Source organism: Eutrigla gurnardus (assembly GCF_963514095.1).
Source record: "Eutrigla gurnardus genome assembly, chromosome: 19".
NCBI classification, from domain to species: Eukaryota; Metazoa; Chordata; class Actinopteri; order Perciformes; family Triglidae; genus Eutrigla; species Eutrigla gurnardus.
Genome location: NC_139930.1, coordinates 16,759,849 through 16,780,318, shown reverse-complemented (window position 1 = coordinate 16,780,318; position 20,470 = coordinate 16,759,849). Strand labels below are relative to the sequence as shown.

Sequence of the window (20,470 nt, the reverse complement as noted above, 5' to 3'; positions counted from 1 at the left end):
GATGACAGATTGTCCTCATATGAATAAAAGCAACAATAACTATCAACATCATCACCCTAAGGACCTTAACGAGGTTAACGAGGCATTGTCACACGTTGATGATTCATTAAAATCATTTTTCTCTGAATATTGCACACACACACACACACACACACACACACACACACACACACTTCCTGTTAATGGAGAGAGAGGAGTCGGACTGTGCAGCTAATAGAAGTCTTGTGGTCTCTTGTGGTTTCAGATCTCATGATTTCATCGGACCACATCACGCTCACAAGACCCATGACATGGCTGAAAGCACTCCTGTAAGTCCTGTAAACCGGGGGGGTCACATGACTCCTGGGTCTCAGTACAGGCCGAGTACAGGCTTATGTCATGGGAGAGAGGGAGAAAGGGAGCAATCCTTATGAATGAATGTGTTATGTCACTTTTTAATACCGGTATGTTAAATATCTTGCAGGTTCAGGTTTCTACTATTATTTTTCACCCAATTATCTCAAATTAATTTGCATAATAAATGGAAATACAATGTAAAAAGTACATCAAAGTTTGAGTATTCCTGCAGTTCACCTGATTACGGTTCCTCATTTCTCTACGTTTCAAAAATACATCTTTTGTACATGTTTTTAACTTGCATTATATTCATACTTTTTTATGTTTTTAGTCAAGATTCCACACTTCCTTTCATAAAAGGTAACTCAATCAAATCCCAGCATTCAACTATGCTAAAGCTAATTAGCTTTAATAGTTGCCCTTTCATTAAAGTGGAGCATCACGTTGTCGTACTACTGCTCTAATCTCCTCCTCCCCCCTCCTCCCCTGCTCCCCCTCCTCCCCCCTGCTCCCCCTCCCTCTCCTCCCCCCTCCTCTGCCCTATTTCCAGTTCCACAAACGGCGAGGGGGAGGAGCCTGCTTTCCGAATAAGGAGTGGATCTGGTGACGTCAGCAGAGCCAGCGCCCCTACGCAGCACACAAGTTGGAACACGCGCGCGCTGCTGCTGACGGCTCGCGCTCACTCTCTCTCTCACTAACACGCACGCACGCACACGCACACACACACACACACACACACACACACACACACGGAGGAGGAGAAGAAGGAGGAGGAGGAGAAGCTCCGGCCGTCAGTTGAACATGGCGCTGAACGGAGCGGCTGTCAACGGACTTCACTGCGGAACCCCCGCCGTTTCCCCCGCCGCCTCCCCGGCAACGGCGTCTCTCTGAGTTACCGGATTACCGGAGCGACATTTTTTATCCGCATTTCATCCTTTTGCCGCACTTCTTCTTCTACGTCGCGGGAGGGGGGGTCGACGTACGCCGGAACGTCACCGAGGCTCGTTCACCTGGACGTACGCGTCTGTTACGCTAACCGACCCTACGAGCTAGCTAACGTTAGCTACCGGTGTAATAGCGCGTCTATAACAACACGGCATGACTCGGTGAACCGTCGTCACTCCCCCGAACAAACACAACTCTCACCTGAGCCGAGTTTACCTTCAGCGGGTTCTGGTTGATGAGATGTCAGACAACCAGAGCTGGAACTCCTCCGGGTCCGAGGAGGACGCGGAGCCCCGGGACGAGTCCGGCCAGCTGGTCGGCATCGTCGACCTGAGCGGGGTCCTCAGTAAGGTAAGGCCCCTTCGTGTTTATGTAGGCTATTTATTTATGTATCTATTTATGTTTTTGTTTATTTGTGTATTTATTTATGGGGGTATGCGTTAGTTAGCTTGGGCACAACGCAGGTAGGTTCTCTCCAGGTATCGGATATGAGGTCATATGAGGGTCTATTTTTTATCCAGAATAAATTTGCCATCCGTCAACATTTCCACTTGGCTGCTCAGGAATATTAGACCGGAGAGGAAACAAGTCGATACAACAAAATACAGTACACATTCAAATACAAATACTCTATAGGTATACACGCAAGCAGTGCAAGTAAAGTACATAGAACACCCTACACAAAAATATAGACATATGCATTCACTTTGTATAGTGAATTGAGATACACGTTTATACACTATTTCTACACTGCATATCCTTGTGTATTACTTTTAAACCTAGTATTTGTGGTCACAGTTGCATGGTTTGCACTAATGCTGTATGCTACTGTACATAGTGCAGGTGTTAAGTGCTTCCCTATTAAAAAAAAGAAGAAAAGAGTGCTTGTATTTAGAGTAAAGGTCTTGAAATGTGTGTTCTATGTGATGACATCTATGATAGAACAGAGAAAATAAGATCTCCATATCTGAGGGACTGAAAACAGCATTTTCTGTCATTTCTGCATGAAAAATGACTTTTGATGATGAACAGATGATGAAAATAGTTGGTGATTATATTTCTGTGGATCTGTTAGTGGAATTAGTTTTCCTTTCATTTGTGGTCCTTCTGTAAAAAGCTGTCTCCAAACATGTTGGTTGTTTAGAGGACAATAACATCTCATTTAATGTGATGAACGAGTGACATAATAAGTAGACTGAATACTGACCATTGGATTGATACAAATATGGAGTTTACCACAGCTGGAAGGTGCTGGAAAAGCATGGAAATGCACCTGGAAATGCTTGAAAAGTGCTTGTATGTGACTTTGGAGAAGCTTTAGAACCCTGTAAACCGTCTTTGTGCTGATCTTGTGATTAATAAATGGAAAGGTTATGGCCTCTTGCATATTCCTCCATCACATCGACTATGATAACAAAGTGGCTACAGCTCACGGTGTTGTGGGCAAACGTCCGGAGATACTGTAAATATTGATTTGACAATAGTGTGTGAGGTGCAGGGAGACGCTTTCCTGGATGCTGCTTGTAAAGCCGCTTGCTTGCCTGAGTAACTGACTTTGTAAATAACACTGCGAACTATTGTTGATCTGTTCCGTTTTTCTTCGGTAAACAAGGCCGTTAATTCTCCCGCCAGACAAAGTCTCGCTAACCTATTTGGCCATATGCTTTCTGCTTGTGCGAGATTTTGTTTTTGCCCAATGGACCACGGTTTTAATTAGTTAAGCTGCTGGGCGAGTGGTATTAATGTCTCTGTACGCTGGTCGTCTCTAAACAGATTGCACACGCTGACCCGCTAACCAAGCATATTGGGAGATTAAGCAGATCTGCATCCAGAATGGCTCACCTCTTCAATCATACTCAGCCCTGTTCACGTCATGGTGGGGATTAATGTGTCCATGAAATCCTTCACGTGTACTAACTCAGGCTCTCCCAGACCTGCAAACAAACACGTATGTTTTATGGTTGTAATTAATGCTAACAAACTACTCTCCGATGTTACAATCCGTGAATCCAGCAGCACTTTGAATAAATCCTTGTTGATTCAACTCTGTAATTTGTGCTTTTGTTGTAATGGACTGTTGTAACACAGCTGTCAGAGGTGCAACAACACTGGATTCCATATCCATTGCCCCAAACCCATGCAATTACATTTGAATCGGCATACAAGGAACCACAGCAATAGTAATATTATTGCACTAATATCCACATTGTAGAGGTGATTTTTCCCTTGTCCCTCATCATACTAAAGAGTAATGGAAGTGCTTTGTTTTACAGTGGACCAACTACATCCATGGATGGCAGGACCGCTGGGTGGTCCTGAAAAACAACACGCTGAGCTACTACAAGTCTCAGGATGAGACGGAGTACGGCTGCCGGGGTTCCCTCTGCCTCAGCAAAGCCCTCATTACTGTGAGTACTACTGAGTTTATTTACCACAAAGCAGCACTTCCTTTCTGTGGGGAGTTCTGTGTTCTTGATTGCGGCCCGTTTTGTGCAGTATCACTTTCTAAAGTCTTACAAGAATGAACCGTAAACATCTGCAAAGAGCGAACCATCGGCTTCGTTAGTAATCCACCAACGATTCAAACTGACCCACGTCCACCGCTGTTCAGAGAGGATACTCTGAGGATGCTTATTTAAATTGCAAATGTAGCACGCACAAATACACACACACACTCCTCTTGTTTGTCCCCCTAACAGCTTCAGGTGATTCTTCTGTTGCTCTAGTGTGAGTTTCCATTCAGATAAAAAGACCAAACAGCCAGACGTTCAGGCGTTTTGGTTGGTACATGCTTGTGAAAACCCCACGGATATATTTGTTAGACTGTGTTTTCCACCACGACTAATGCTTATGAATGGAATAGGAACGAGTGAACAACTCGGGAGTTGTTGTTCTGCTGTCTTTACCTCGCTGCTTCCGTTTTACCTGCCCAACTTCTTTTGAAATTTTCATGTTATTAACGCAAAGCCACGCCTTTTCCTAATGCTGTAACGTCCCGTCCAAGACAACACGGATGGCATGAGCTGATCACATGAGGAGCACGTCCTGCAAGGAGGAATCTAGAGAGCAAAGAGCGGATTCTGTTTCTACTTTCATGGGCGTTCTTCTCCCCCTCCTCCTCCCTCTCTTCCTCCCTCTCTCACATAGTTTTGAGTTTATGACATATTCGATGCGACTCAGATGTTGGGCATGTGTTTCTATTCACTTCATGAAGGAAATACCCTTCCTGGATCCGTGCGCAGGCCTAAGTCTTGACTCCCTGTTGACAATTCCAATCAGAAGAGGATTTTCTTGTTTCGATTGAGTTTCTCAAACTCGTTCTTCAACTGCAGGTGATCGCCTGTTTTCTAGAGAGAAACTCCTGATTATTCCCACGTTCTGCTTGAGGGTGGATAGGCTGTCAGGTGACTATTCCAGTTTCCAAGAACAACATGCGATGTGGCAATGCTTTACCGGGAGCTTCGTCATGGGACCGGTAGTGCTGTCTCCCTGCGTGGGATAGACATGATACAGCAGTAGTTTACTGATCAGCAGAGACTCCCATCGTCGGACTAATGTCCCGTCTCAGAGACTCAAACCAGCTCTGACGCACTCCTTTAAGCACAGAAAGAAATCAATGGAGTGTTTAACGCTGGACGTTTGTTTCTCTGGGACTCCCGTCAGTCATTGACTGGAGCTCCGTCTGAGTCTCTCACCAAACGGCAACAAGGAAAAATGAATCAGTCACTGTTCCCACTAACGGCCACTAACTGTATTTGTTCAGCTTCATCCATTCCCAGCTTGTGTAAATATTAACCTCCATGCGGTGCTCTACTGTAGTCATTTCTCATTCCAGTGGAAATATGCCTTAAACGTGTGGGCCGTAAATACCCAGAGTTAGAACCGCTGCCTTTTTGAACAGACTCTGGTCAGCATTTCCCATTTTGATTTCCCTCCGTCGTCATTTCCCCTCACAGCTCTGGCGTTAACTCTCAGACACAGTTGCACCACGCGTTAGTATGTTCTCACACATAAAGACCTGTTATGTATACTGGGAACTCGGATCAGAGTTTAAAATGGCACAGAAGCATTCAATTCTCACATTGAGAAGCTCCAACCAGCAAAACAGTTATTAAAACCACAATTGTTCCAGTTAAATTTAGCCTATCGATGAGTGGATGAGTGGGCTTGTTGTTGCAGCTCTGGTATGCATGTATGTATTCCGCTCAGATGGAAGGCTGTGGTTTAAGTTGTGCTATGAGTCATTCACAGACTTTAGTTGGGACACTAACGTTGAGAAACTTGGTGGGGCCTGTAATATAACGGGTTATTTCCTCATTGCAAAAACACCAGAGCTCAGAGACATTTCCCAAACCAGCGTATTGACACAGAATAAAAACCCAAGATTGGGACGGGCTGAACCAGACTCCTGCAGCTTGTTGCTCTTCTGTTCATTAAATGGCAATAAGGAGACCCACCAACGCTGTGTCGACTTGGACATTATGGACTATAGAGTCTATGTTCTTAGATGTCAGTTAACAAGCGCCCCCTCCCTCCCTGGAATAGCTGAGCAGGGCACACTGCATTTGTAGCAGCTTGGTGCTGGATATTTGTTGAATTATTCAAGGCGTTAGCGCTGGGTGGAACGATTTGGCCTTTTCCCTCTCCATGCCTCTCACAAAAGAGATAAAGACACACCTTTAAGGTCACACGGAGGTCAAACGGACCGCTGAGACTGACGTCAGGCTTGTAGTGGTAAAGCAAATGTCTTCGGCCAGGAAATGAGACTCTTCCTCACAGCATGCAACTTCCTCTACATTCTGTGGGTGTTTATTTAACCTTCCCTTTCCTTATAGTTCACTCTGACCACTTGGATGAGTCAGTGTTTCCTGCCCTGCGGCTATAGGGATCCCGTTTTTGTGTCCAGATGAGAATGATCATCTTTAAATTTGCACAAATGAGTAATGAGATCCGGTTTGTAGGGTTTCTGGATTCATTAATGTTCCTACGTTTGTTTGTTTTTGTATTGGGAATCACAAGCTTATTTATTATTAATTTTTTAAGGTGATCTCCCACCCATTCAGGTGTGGAGACTGTGACAGGCCAGACCAGCTCAAAATGGGTTGGAAGGGAGAGAACAGAGTTGTTTTGAAGCTTTTATTTGCAGAGAATAAGCTGTTTGGGGTCATCATTGTGATTTTGGCGTCGGTGTTACTTTCTACACGGTCCTGTCCTCATCATGAACCCTGTTAAGACCATACAGTTGGACACCATCCCAAACAAACAGACACAAGTAAGAGTCCCTAGACTCCTCGACACTGATCTGAGTGTGGGGATATAATCCCAGCTCAAGCTGCTGCTGGGCTGCACAGAAAGGGAGGAAGTAACCACGACGACCACACAAGCCCCCCAGATTAACAAAGGAGAAACTGCTCTGTTGTGTGGGCAAGTCTCACATCTGTCTTACGGACACCGTGTGACCTAATAACTATAAATGTTTTGATTATGGGGATAATATCACACATTTTGATGTTTTTCATATCGTCCCATGCCTACAGTGTATGTTATAATGTGAATATTTTCTGAAGGAGAACTGAACTGTAAAATAAACGTATATTGTTTTTGTTAATGGAGAATGCTGGCTTTGAAGATAGCATAGATAACTTTCAGTTTCTGTTCTGACGGCAAGATAAAATGGTGAAAATATCAAAAATGCACTTAAATGGAAATTAATTTGACATTTTTAGTTTTTTTTCAGGTGTTTAAGTTTGTTTTGCTGCTGCCTCTGTTTCTCTAAAGGCGATCCAGAGTGCTTTCTTAAATATCCATCCATCCCTTTATGCCTCTGCTTGTCTGGCTAAAGTATCCCAGCATGCACTGGGCAACAGAAATGGTCCAGCTCTTCACATAGCACAGGTCTACATCCCCCCCAAGTTGTTCATTAACCAATCTACACACACAAGTACACACAAACCAAACACCGGTATCTGCTTGCCTTTCACACCGGCCCAGATCAATGTCAGCATGTCATGTCATCGTGTGATAAAATGACCTTCATCATGTGATGGATTGTTGTTTCCTCTAGCCTCGGACCCCAGTAACCTCTGACCCAGTGCAGGCTTTCATTCCACCCAGTTTACCACCCAGTTTACCACCCAGTTTACCCATGACCCCCCGGGTCCAGAGCTAATCAAGAGAAAACCACTTCCTCACTTTCCCACCAACCACACACTCCTCTCTAATGTCACACAATCATACAAAGATATACTTTTTACTTTTCACACATTATATATTCTGAAGATAATCTGCAGAAAACATCTTTTTGTTTACGTTTATTTAAATTTATTCAGGTATGAGCTGGTGGTTTTAGTGGCTTTGGACTTTAATTTTCAGGTTTTCTGTTTCCAAACGATCAAAACGATTGGCTCCGTGCTGATTGGTCTGTGCTTTTGGCTTCCTGGACCCGTGTGAGATGCAGCCAGGAAGCCAGATCTCTATGTTATCTGTGATTCTCGCACGATTCTGCCACGTCGCTAGAATCCAGCTGTTCCAGCGGTTTAGAAACCAGTGAGTGTAATCGGGGGCTTGAAGAGGGAAGGAGGCTGTTGTCGTTGCCTGCTGATCTTTTGTCCTCCTTTTTTGTAACAAAGGGAGGGATATGGATGCAACACTTCCTCTCCTCATCGGTCTCTGGCTGTTGATCTCACATGCTCACGCCACTGCTGACTTTCAAATGAGCATCTGGTTTGGCGAGCGTCGAGCATGCAGCCGGTGCATTGCTGACACGGAGCGCCTGGTCTTGGCCCTCGGTGCCGTCCAGGTGTCGGCAACGTGGCCAAGTCACACTCGTCCAATGAAACCTCCTTTACAGACGCCGATTATTCCTCTGCCAACCCGCTGAAGTAATCCAGTCTTCAGTCGAGGTTTGGTCTATTTCTGTGTCTGGGTAGATTTTAGATTTGAAGCTTGCACTGATGCTTTATTAAAGCTTGTTTCAGTGAATAACCTTTTATAGCAGAGATCTTCAACTGGGGGTCCGGGAACCCTAGTGGGTCTGCAGAGTTACTGCAGGGGGATTTAATATGTCCACAAATCCACCTGAATTCAACCTTTATTAAGCAAATATAAATCTTCCTGTTTGTTTAATATTATGTTGAGGAATAGAAATAGAATTAAAATATGAATCTGTCAACAATTATTATTTTAATGTGTTAGCATTGTATCCATCCATCATTACAAAGTACTGTTATACATGGAACTATAGGCTGCACTACACATTATTATTGTTTAATAGGGAACATTATATGATATGTAATAGGGGGTCCCTCCACCGGGTCTCTATAGGCCTTGGGGGTCCCTCCACCAGGTCTCTGTAGGCCTTGGAGGTCCCTTCACCGGGTCTCTATAGGCCTTGGGGGTCCCTCCACCGGGTCTCTATAGACCTTGGGGGTCCTTGGCCTGAAAACATTGAAGGCCTCTGTTTTATAGGATACTAGAGTTGGTAGACGAGAGATTAATAAATAAAGTATAATTCCATATGGATTTGGCGTTTATCAGTGAACATTCTCGGCCCTCCATAGCAGATGAAAACACGACCGGGATCCCAGATGGGTTTGTTTTGCTGTGGTGAACTCAGGAATGTGTTTTTCTCTCTTGCTTACAGTTTAAACTGCTCACTCAGTCTTTTCCAGTTCTTTGTCCTTTTCATCCAGACTCTCACTCCATACATCAGTCTGTTCTTTCACTGTCATCACACCTCGCCTAACGGCCTCACACACTTGATAAATACCACCAATCCCTCCAAACATGACCATGTCTGCACAGCAGCTTCACAGCGCTCACAACACACCGACTATTACCAATAACATGTATGCTCCATCCAGGTCAGTTATCTGCAACTTGTCTTCTGTCTGAGAGATGTATAGATACCAGCCCACACACTGAAACCTCTCCTCCCACCACTGTGAATCTGATCGCTGTCTTTCTAGTGGTTAGAAATGAGAGAGATAAGAAGCTTTCTATTTCAGAGTCATTTTAACAGCTCACATATATCTGTCTCTGCTCCTCCTGAGTGGAAACAAGATTTATGTTTCTTATCACAGATATGAAGCATGAAGCCCTCCAGCATCTCATCCTCTCTGCTCATATCAGCACATGCAGCGTTCATACGGGTGCAGGAAATCCTTGAAAACACTTGAGTTTTAGTGTGGTGTTCTAAGGTTTGAAAAGTGCTTGGATTTAGAATGAAGTGCTTGAAATGTGTGTTCTATGTGATGACATCTATGATAGAACAGAGAAAAGAAGATCTCTATATTTGAGGGACTGAAAACAGCATTTTGTGACATTTCTGCATGAAAAGTGACTTTTGATGATGAACAGATGATGAAAATAGTTGGTGATTATATTTCTGTGGATCTGTTAGTGGAATTAGTTTTCCTTTCATTTGTGGACCTTCTGTAAAAAGCTGTCTCCAAACATCATGTTGGTTGTTTAGAGGACAATAACAATAATTGGATTGATACAAATATGGAGTTTACCACAGCTGGAAGGGGCTGGAAAAGCATGGAAATGCACCTGGAAATGCTTGGAAAGTGCTTGAATCTGCCTTTGGAGAAGGTGCAGGAGCCCTGTATGTGTTTTCAATGCAAGCTGACTGAAGTGTGTCCTCCGTCCCGTCTCCAGCCTCACGAGTTCGACGAGTGCCGGCTGGACATCAGTGTGAACGACAGTGTGTGGTACCTGAGAGCTCAGGACCCGGAGCACCGACACCAGTGGATCGACTCCATCGAGCTGCACAGGGTAAGTCACCTTCTCACAACGTGGACCACAAACCAAAACCACCTCACATTTACACAACAAATAAGTAATAAGGTTGGATTTCTGAATGTGTGTGTGTGTGTGTGTTTCTATCAGAGTATCAGAGAGGGGAGGAGAGAGAGGGGAGGCATCCAGGGAACAGTATTCATCCCTCCACCACTGGTGCGTTTGTTGTCTGTAGGACCGACTAGCTTCACTCGTCTTAAGCAGAGTGCTGTGGAGCAGCAAGTGTGTGTCATTCAGTCGGTGCACAAGCATGTGTGGTGTGTGTGTGAAGTGTCGATGATTCACTATCGCTGCATGACTCATGAAAAGGCTTTTAACAAAGGGCACGTTTAGCTGAAACGTATCTCAACCTTGGACTATCAGCTGGCTCAGGATCAGTTAAACACACCCGTAACTCTGAAAGGGTTACGAAACACACAACCAACAACACTTCCACGTTGAGCAACAATCCTGCTTTTGTACACATCTTTGCATCTCAGAAAGTCTGGTCCTTTTCTCCAGCTGCATCTTCCTGCAGCTGAAAAGAAGGTTCCAGTTCAACCAAGCAACCGCCAAATGTTTTGCATTGTTGATTAAAAGATCCTACGACGGCGTATCAGGGCAACTGTAGGGAAAAAAAGAGAGGGGGGCAATATTCAGAGGAAAGAAGCGTCTTTGTCCCATGAATGTACGTTCATGTTTCTACTGAATCATCCCAACGTGTGACAACACCTCGTTAAGATCCTTAGGGTGATGATGTTTATTGGCCGATATAAACAAGCTGCTTGGCCGTTGCTATGACAACAAGTGGAAGCTACTGCTAACATCTTAGCCCAACCGCCCCGATCAATAAACACCCATAAGATGAGAGTTTGTCCTCATATGAATAAAAGCAACAATAAGCATCAACATCATCACCCTAAGGACCTTAACGAGGCTAACGAGGTGATGTCACACGTTGGGATGATTCATTACAAACAAAAACCTACATTCATGGGACGTTAGCTAGCATAGATGCTGGTCGTTAGCATCGGAATAAACTCGCAAATGTATTAACTCACAAATGTGCGGCTGTTATTGCTCTCTCCAGTGGCCCTGATAGGCCGCCGTAGAATCCTGCGTGACATGAATTTATTATTCATCCTTAGCCCGAGACGAAATGATTGCAACAGATCAAACAAACTTGTTTTTAAGACAGATTTGTTTGTTTGAAATGTTGAGAGTGAAGCAATCGTCCCCCCATGCCCTCCTCCCTCGTCCCAGCACCGGGGAACCACCGTGACTCACACCATCCCACCCACGATGACTCACCGCTGAAAACTCTCCTACCCAGAAGACCCCGCTTCCCCTTTTGTCAAACATTACTCAACAGCAGTCAGCAGCAACAGCAGCAGCCGGCGTCTCCATGGAGACACAACACACACCTCCGCCGACACAGAAACATCTCAATGCAAACACTCGTTTCTAGGAGACGCTCTCCGTTAGAGGCAGCCGAGCTCGGCATGATGGTCATGTGACATAAATTCCACCAATGTACCCCATCGTTTTATGGTAGTTTTATGGTTTTGTTTTGTCCGTTTCTGCTCAGATTTTTATTTTATTATATTTTTAATCCGCACCAGGCTTAATGTCTCCTGTTGTCTAAATGCACCAGAAACATAAACACTCTCACTTAATTTAACATCTTTATTTTATGTTTCATTTTTTACTTTATTAATGCACTATGTATGGCACTTTAGTCAGTGTGAACTGTTTATAGATGGACTTTATGAATACATTTGACTTACTCTTACAGTTACTAGTATTAGCGTAAAGTTCAGATTTTTAATGTTATTTAAATTAAATATTTTCTGTATGATGAAGCAGAAGTCCGTCTGGCTGAGGGAGTCGGTCTACAGCAGCATGTAGGCTAAAGGGGAGAGCTCTGAAATCCATGCAAACTCACAGCAGAGTCACTCCTGGCTGTTGACCGACAGTTACCCCAGGCTTTTAAACCCTCACTCACGTGCTTGACGTTTCACGCCCTCTGGTGGCTGAAAGCTGGAACTGCCTCTCTGGTCCCTGTCATTGGACCTTTCCTAGTCATGGTCGGGGCTCCGGTCTATTTGGAGGGGCTGTTATGTAAGAGGAGACCCAGCCGGGGTTTTTACTGGAAGTCAGCTGATGTTTCAGTCGCGTTGCCATGGTGACCGATTCTGTCACACTGCGCTGCTGTTGAGGCCGAAACGTTTCATCCCAACATAAAAGGATATTATGAAGGCTTTTTGAAAAGCTGTTTACATATAAGATTGTAGTGCAAATTATTACTGTCAACTGATAATTCAAAATACTTAGAAGAGAGCATATGTTTCAATTAAATATTGATGTGATGAGTAAAAGACCAGAATAGGTTAGAAACGGCTCACAGTGGCTGAATTATACTCTTTTTGTTATGCATGGTATGGATTTTTTAATAATAATAATGTATGTTATGAAGGGTACTTGGTGATCTCTATCGTGGCTTTGTTCCCAGGCTGATTCTGGATATGGATCAGAGTCCAGTCTGCGGAGACACGGCTCCATGCTGTCGCTCACGTCGGCCACCAGCGGCTTCTCCGCCACCTCCACGTCCTCCTTCAAGGTCAGCTCCTCGGCTCAGTGTTTACTCTGGCCGAGGAATCATGGCAAACATACACCAGCTATTCCAGGTTCAGTTCAGTCGGTGGAAGGCCTAACCGCTCTTCTTTTACTTCCTGTAGAAGGGTCACAGCCTGAGAGAGAAGCTGGCGGAGATGGAGACCTTCAGAGATATTCTGTGCAGGCAGGTGGACACGCTGCAGAAATACTTTGACAGCTGTTCAGATGCCGAGTCCAAGGATGAGCTGGAGAGAGATAGAAGTAAGACTCACCGACACCTACACGCCTTTAGATGCCTTTCTATTTGTTGGAGGAAAAGTGAAGATTTTATTTTGAAAATACCACTTTTCCAATAACATCCCGGGTCTATTTTGTTGCTGACAGGATTAGTTAAATCGATTAAAGATGAAGGAACAATTATTCAGCTAAAAATGAACATTTGCTGGTTCAGGCTTCTCAAATGTGATGCTTTTCTTAGTTTGGATAAAACCTGAAAACAGCAAGAAATCCTAAAGAAGATTTCCACTACACGTTATCAAACAAAGCAATGAATCGACAAATTGAGAAAATACATTTCTAGATTTTTAAATTTAGATTTTTAATTTCAAACGTGTTAGAATTAGAAACACAGAGATACATGAATTACATTTTTGTGGGAAGAAGTATACACTTATTTACTTTCTCCATAATACATATCCTCTGTCATACATATATTTAAATGTATGTTTTTAGTTTCTTTATTCTTTATCATTAAATTTTTTTTTTTTTTTAAAACAATAATACATAATAATAGTTAGTATAGAGAACGTGTGAGCATATTGATTGATTGTTTCTGTCCATGTCCAAACAAAATATTTAGTTTGCAAACGTGTGACTGTGTGTGTGTGTGTGTGTGTGTGTGTGTGTGTGTGTGTGTGTGTGTGTGTGTGTGTGTGTGTGTGTGTGTGTGTGTGTGTGTGTGTGTGTGTGTGTGTGTGTGTGTGACTCAGACAGCCGTTATTGTACGAAGCCTGGATGAAGCCCTGCTTTTGTTCCCCCCCTCCGTTCTGCGGATGAAACCAGACCATTGTCACGGTGTCCAGCAGAGTTCGGTCCGGTGCTGCTCTCTGCTGTAGTTGGAGGCTGAAAATCAGCCGTTAACCCGGCAGGAAGAAGCAACGAGCTTCTTTCTGGGTTTATTGTGTGTTTATTCTGTGTTTTTTTTCTCCCAGTCGTGGAGGATGATGAAGATGACTTCCCCAACACCCGGCCCGACGGAGAGTTTCTGCACAACAACAACGGCAGCAAAGAAAAACGTCAGTAAACGCAGAGTATTTATATGATAAGGGTGTATTTTAATTGTTCCCTCTTTTCAATGTGGTGTTTTGGTGCTCTTTACACAGATTTAGGCTTAAAGATATGGGGGGGATTAAAGGATTATTCTGTGTTATTACAACTCAACTTTTTTTCATACTGTTTTACATTAAAGTTTATAGCATGGGGTTTTTTCTATTTTTCTATTCAGAAACGATAGAAAGAAAAATGTCGTCTCGTTGGACCCCAGTGTAAATATAATATCTAATCTGAACTGGGATGAAAATAATACACAATATTCAGAATTCATGTGCCTAGGTGTGTGTGTGTGTGTGTGTGTGTGTGTGTGTGTGTGTGTGTGTGTGTGTGTGTGTGTGTGTGTGTGTGTGTGTGTGTGTGTGTGTCAGTCACGAGAAGCATGTTGTTTGAGTCCCATGCTCTTCTTTTGTGCAGTGTTCCAGGCCTTGAATCCCAGGGGAATCAATGGCATAGACTTTAAGGGCGAGGCGATCACATTCAAGGCCACCACCGCCGGGATCCTGGCCACTCTGTCCCACTGCATCGAGCTCATGGTGAAGAGGGAAGACAGCTGGCAGAAGAGGCTGGACAAGGTGAGTGTCCATGTGGGAGAAGCTTGTTCTGTGTTCGTCTACAGCAGATCTCTAGTGATCACCTGGATCCCTCCCAGACACCTTCACTGCCCGTTCACTGGCAGGGTGTCGCCACCAGATGGCACTTCATCCACGCCTTCTCATGATCGGCTCATTCATTTATGCATGAAAACCAAAAACCTGTATTAGCATTAGCACATAGCATTTTCCTGAGCTGATGATCGTGATACGATTATCGTATTTATCATAAAAGTACGTATCGTATACGTTATGTTTTTGCTTTGTTTGTTAGTTCTGATCTGCATGTGTGTGTGCAGGAGATGGAGAAGCGGCGGAGAATAGAGGAGGGCTACAAATCGGCCCTCAACGACCTGAAGAAGAAGTCTCACTTCGGAGGTCCGGACTACGAGGTGAGGTGTGAACCACGACGCAGCACGGATGTTTGTGTAGGAGCGTTACGAGTCAACGTTCCCTCTCCCCGTTAAACCACAGGAAGGTCCAAACAGCCTCATTAACGAGGACGAGTTCTTCGACGCCGTTGAAGCTGCTCTCGACCGACAGGACAAGATAGAAGAACAGGTGAGTAAACTACGTTCAGGACGTACGGCCATGTTGGATAGACGTATTTAGATGTGATTCTCTGGTCCAGTCTCACACGGAGAAGACCAGGATCCAGAGATCCAGCCCGGTTCCCCCCGGAGACATCTACTCCACCAGCGGCTCACACAGATTCGCCGACAAGGTAGTCTTTACCCTCTGGAAGGCTCCTTCATCTTCACTCCTCTTCACATTCCCTCATTGTCTCTTCTCACCTCCATTTGTCTAACTTCCTCTCTTTCATTTCTTTTTTTGTCCTCCATCCTGATTCTCATCGACCCTGTAGCCTCGTAGTCAGTCCTCCACTCCTCCCATAGCCTCGGCCCCTCCCACTGCCCACAGATTCAGCACCGAGGTAACGGCTAGGCTCCGCCCACTCTGATTCTAGACTGACACGTCTGCAGGTTCAACACTGGGACCATATTATATATATATATATATATATATATTATCCCCAGTAATCATCAAAATCACACTGGAATCACTTAAATATTTCCCTTAAAGTAAAAATAATCTTACACAAGATGATCATAAATAAAGACATTAATTATGATTTGACTTTTCAAGTCACAATATTTAAGATCCTGAAACTAACACTGAGTTAATTCACCACGCTTCATTTATTCTGTGTTTATTGTCTTATTAATTATATATAAAATCCTGCATCGTCCTGATAATCATCAAGTTTAGGCTTCAAACATACTGGAATCACTTTAACTCACATTCTGTCGTGAAATCATTTTTATTGCATCACTTTTTTGTATGAAGATTATAAATAACAAATAGAAAAAAATTCAATAAATACAATTTTTTAAATATTTTTTTGCGATATTGTGTTTTTCACTTCCTTATTACGGCACTGATCTAGACAGCTTTTTTTATTCACCATGATCCTGATAAAAGACATTTATCTCGGTGAATATCAATTATCTGTGTTCTGTCTTACATCATCCATCCCCACTCCCGATATATCTGCATGAAATAATACTCATAATATTATTGTTAATATTTACAGAAGTTGCTCCCAGGTCTGTTGTGAAACATTCTTGTTCAAATATGTAGTTTTGTGTGATTGTGATTAGAAGTTTTGACCACTAAAGCTAATTGTGTCTGATCATGTGATCTAACCTCCCCGCCTTTTGTCCCAGGTGGAGGAGATGGTGCAGAATCACATGACCTACTCACTGCAGGACGTTGGTGGAGATGCCAACTGGCAGCTGGTTGTAGAGGAGGGAGAGATGAAGGTACGAGGAGGAGGAGGAGGGTTCTGGGTCAGGATCCTGAGGGTGGAGTTAACTGAGTCTCCCTGGTGCAGGTCTACCGGAGGGAGGTGGAGGAGAACGGGATCGTGCTGGACCCTCTGAAGGCCACCCACTCAGTGAAGGGGGTCACAGGTCACGAGGTCTGCAACTACTTCTGGGACACGACGTACCGCAACGACTGGGAGAGTGAGTCATGTGACCTCCACCGCTGCTTTCACGACCTCCGCTGGTCCAGAAACACTTTAACACCGCTCTCATCTTCTTGCAGCTACGATTGAAAACTTCAACGTGGTGGAGACGCTGTCGGACAACGCCGCCATCGTCTATCAGACACACAAGGTGAGACACCACCACGGCCACCAGGGGGAGCCGGAGGGTTGGATGGATGAGGAGGATGGGGTGATGATGACGGTATTGATGATGATGATGATGATGCGTTGCAGCGGGTGTGGCCTGCGTCTCAGAGGGACGTGCTGTACCTGTCGGCCATGAGGAAGATCGTGGCGCTGGACGAGAACGACCCCGACACCTGGCTGGTCTGCAACTTCTCCGTGGACCACGACGACGCCCAGGTGAGAGGTCAACGCCGCTCAGCTTCCAGACGCCGGGGTCATTCTGAGTGATAACCTTCCCGTTGTTCCACAGCCCTCCAGCAGGTGTGTCCGAGCTAAGATCAACATCGGCATGATCTGTCAGACCCTGGTCAGCCCACCAGAGGGCGACAAGGAGATCAGCAGAGACAACATCCTGTGTAAAATCACCTACGTGGCCAACGGTGCGTAAACATCACGATGTCCAGACAGGCTGGAACTTATTCACCATGTCCTCGTTGGCCTGACATCCCATTTTTATTCCTCTTCAAAGTTGATATTATTGGATGTTGAGTTTAGTACGAGAAACTACAATAATACTCAAATATTTGGGACATTCTATATATTTTTATGAAACTTTTTCATTTTTTTAATTACTTTTTCATACAGCAACATTTTTAGGACGTATAATAAAAATGTTATGTCATTAAAAAATGATAATATTTACGTGAATAAATTATTTTTTAATGGCATAATATAGGATAACATTTGTATTATTTACTATGCTGAAACAGTTTACTTTTTCATGACACGATGCTATGACTCATTTTATGACATAATATATTCATTTTTATATATTTTTAACAGCATAATACATGATAACATTTTATGACGTACTATACTCTTTCTGGTGTGATCCTATGGGACACATGAGAGCCGTCCTGAGTAAACCTGGTCTCTGCTGGTCTACAGTGAACCCGGGTGGCTGGGCTCCGGCCTCCGTGCTCCGGGCCGTGGCCAAGAGGGAGTACCCCAAGTTCCTCAAGCGCTTCACGTCTTACGTCCAGGAGAAAACGGCTGGCAAGCCCATCTTATTCTGAGGCCGAGGTAACGGGACTCTCCTGATCCGGTTTCATGGTTCTCATCAACCATCCGGTCCTGAATGTTCTTCTTCTGCATCCTCCAGGTCCAGACCTGAGGACAGACTGGATCACCAGACCCTCAATGTGGTCCTCTCTCCAGTTAGTTCCTGTGAAAGGCTCGTCACGACGCCCTCTGGTGGCCGCATTCAAACACCGCGACGCAACCTTTACAACTCCTTGTCAACGACTCCGTTCTTCAAACCTGGCAGTGAAATCTCTTCATTGTTCAGTTTTTGAATTCAAATATGGTAGGTGTGGACCGCTGTGCTCCTGGGAGGAATGCGCCCAGCAGGGGGCGCCGCCACCCCCCATGCCCCAGCTGATGCCATCTTCACTGCTCTTTTTTCTTACAGATAGATTAATATATAAATGTATGTTTGTACAAAAAGAGAAACAGCCAGATCTTTGCTTATAGACTGAATATTTTATTCATGCGATTTAGCAACATTTTGGTTTTCATAGTAAATTCCCAGCTTTATTTTTAAGCTGCTAACGTTTTTTGCTAGTAAAACATCACTGATGGATTAAAAAGTCCAGAGGGCCGTCATCGAGTCATGACCCCTATGATAGAAGACTTGACCTCTTTGGCTCCGCCCCCTCTCATGAAGACGTTGTTGCTGACGGAGGGGCGAGTAGACGGGTTATTCCTCAGTATATATATTTAATGTACAAAAACAGAGTTGGTGCACTTTGTTTTGCTTCATATCCGTGTAAAAAACACACGTAGTGTCATCGCACGTGTTTTGAATGTTTAATGTAAATTGCGTCGCTAACATTTCTGTGCAGCTCGGATAGTTTGAGCCCAGATGCCTTAGAGTCGAGTTTCAGACGGAGTGACATCACTAGTGAAGTGCCTCGTGAGTCCGTTAAAAACAGAAATGCAACCATATTTACCCCACGATTACACCAGACTTTGGGTTGTACGAATTCTAGTATGATTCCAAGAGAAGCTTTGCAGCTCCATTATTTCTGTCAAGTCTTTGGTTCGTGGATTTAAAGTCCAGAGTTTATTAAATCTCTTTAAGTTCTATTTGTTCATCCGGTTACGTTTAACAGAGTTTAACAGACAAAATAAATCTGGAACCATCACAAAACCTCCTCAAGAGAATTTGAGTTTCATGTCCTTAACTTTCCAGACAAAGCATTTCAAAATAAAAGCATCGACACCTGAGATACGTTGAGTGTGAGGAGAGCTTTGATTTGTAGCAGGACGAAGAGACAAACGCCGTTTCACCTGAAGACATTTCTAGTTCTAGAGAATGTCATTAGCACGTTTTCTTTGTAAATAATTTGTTTGTATTAATGCTGTGGGATCAACTTACAACATGTACTGTCAAAGCATCGCATTTCTGCCCTGTTTGAAAAGTGAAATAAATAAGTTCATCCGCTACTTTTGCACTTTTTGGAGCCATTTCTTCATGTCACAGAAATATCTTTACATTTTAAAAAATAAAAAAATAGTACAATCTTTTTGAACTAATAGCTTCAAATGTAATATTCTATCTCGAACACGTCTCCACTGTATGTAAGGTCACATCATAAGCCTTTTATTAAATATGACCCTGTGATGTCTTCATGTCATACTAGACGATTATTATTTTTACGTACAAAAGTAACCAAAATATGTCCATATGGTCTGAAATACAGCATTTCATTAAAAAGTCACAGTACTGTATGTTAGTGTCGTATGTCAAGGAAGTGATGGTACAGTTGGTCAAATAAATGTCAATTATGGTATTTATTTAAAAAATACATAGTATGTGTTAAAAACTGTTGTTTAAAAAGCCACTGTAATGACTTATAACCAGATTAAATAAGCACTGAGGGTCAAAACACACACACACCCCTCCATCACCTCGGAGGTTACCTACATGCACTCCTCAGATCAATGCGCCCCCCCGTGTACAACCCAGGAACTGCATGTGTATAATAACAACAGGCCATCATATCATGGCTCAACACTGTGTTACCCAGAGTGCACTGCGTGTGAGCCGCGGCGGGCCCCGTAACAAGAGAACTGGATTCTGTGCCCCGATATCAGAATCCATCATCGATACACACAAATACCTTTCACAGATCGATCACCACACAGCTCTTATTGATACACACTCGCTACACCTACCTGTCCATCCGGCAGTGTGAGGGGGAGTGTGGCCCTGGTCTATGGGGTCCCTGGTCCTGGTCCCTGGTCCTTAGCGGGTCCCCGTCGTAATAATAAAACATTGTCCAATGTAATCCACAGCCAAGCACAGAAATCCATCGATGTCCAATCGATCAGCTGTTGGATCTCGTGATCATCGATCCCGGGGAGTTCCAAAGAAGCCCGTTTTTCACTTAATTGTTCTGATTTGAATCGGATTAAATAAACCACCGAGGAGCGAACGGATTATCCGTTTATTTAACATCAATACCAATAATCAATCAGAATGAAACCAATAATCAATCAGAAGCGTCCTTTCAGCGAGCAGCCGAGCAAAGCACGCCGACACGTTAACGCGGTCAAAAACACACACACACACCTGCCTCCCATCACCTTGGAGGTAACTATGCACCTTTTAGATCAATGCGCCCCCCGG

At 44.0% G+C, this 20,470-nt stretch overlaps 1 protein-coding gene across 5 annotated transcripts; it reads left to right on the top strand.

Annotated features, from left to right (window-relative positions):
• The first annotated feature begins 1,080 nt into the window (after positions 1-1,080).
• LOC311029634 (ceramide transfer protein-like) lies at positions 1,081-19,284 on the top strand. Of its 5 annotated transcripts, none has more exons than XM_084034864.1 (19): positions 1,081-1,632; positions 3,555-3,689; positions 9,943-10,059; positions 10,174-10,239; positions 12,575-12,682; positions 12,801-12,939; positions 13,890-13,973; positions 14,425-14,582; positions 14,900-14,992; positions 15,075-15,161; positions 15,232-15,324; positions 15,466-15,534; positions 16,328-16,423; positions 16,495-16,627; positions 16,710-16,780; positions 16,885-17,013; positions 17,087-17,216; positions 17,725-17,859; positions 17,939-19,284. In XM_084034864.1, exons 1-18 carry the CDS (start codon positions 1,522-1,524, stop codon positions 17,850-17,852), a joined length of 1,947 nt encoding a protein of 648 aa, XP_083890990.1. In that variant the 5' UTR covers positions 1,081-1,521; the 3' UTR covers positions 17,853-17,859; positions 17,939-19,284. The 5 variants fall into 5 exon arrangements, with proteins under 5 accessions (XP_083890990.1, XP_083890992.1, XP_083890993.1 ...); XM_084034865.1 differs by lacking the exon at positions 1,081-1,632 and adding an exon at positions 3,097-3,229; XM_084034866.1 differs by lacking the exon at positions 10,174-10,239.
• Positions 19,285-20,470: the final 1,186 nt, after the last annotated feature.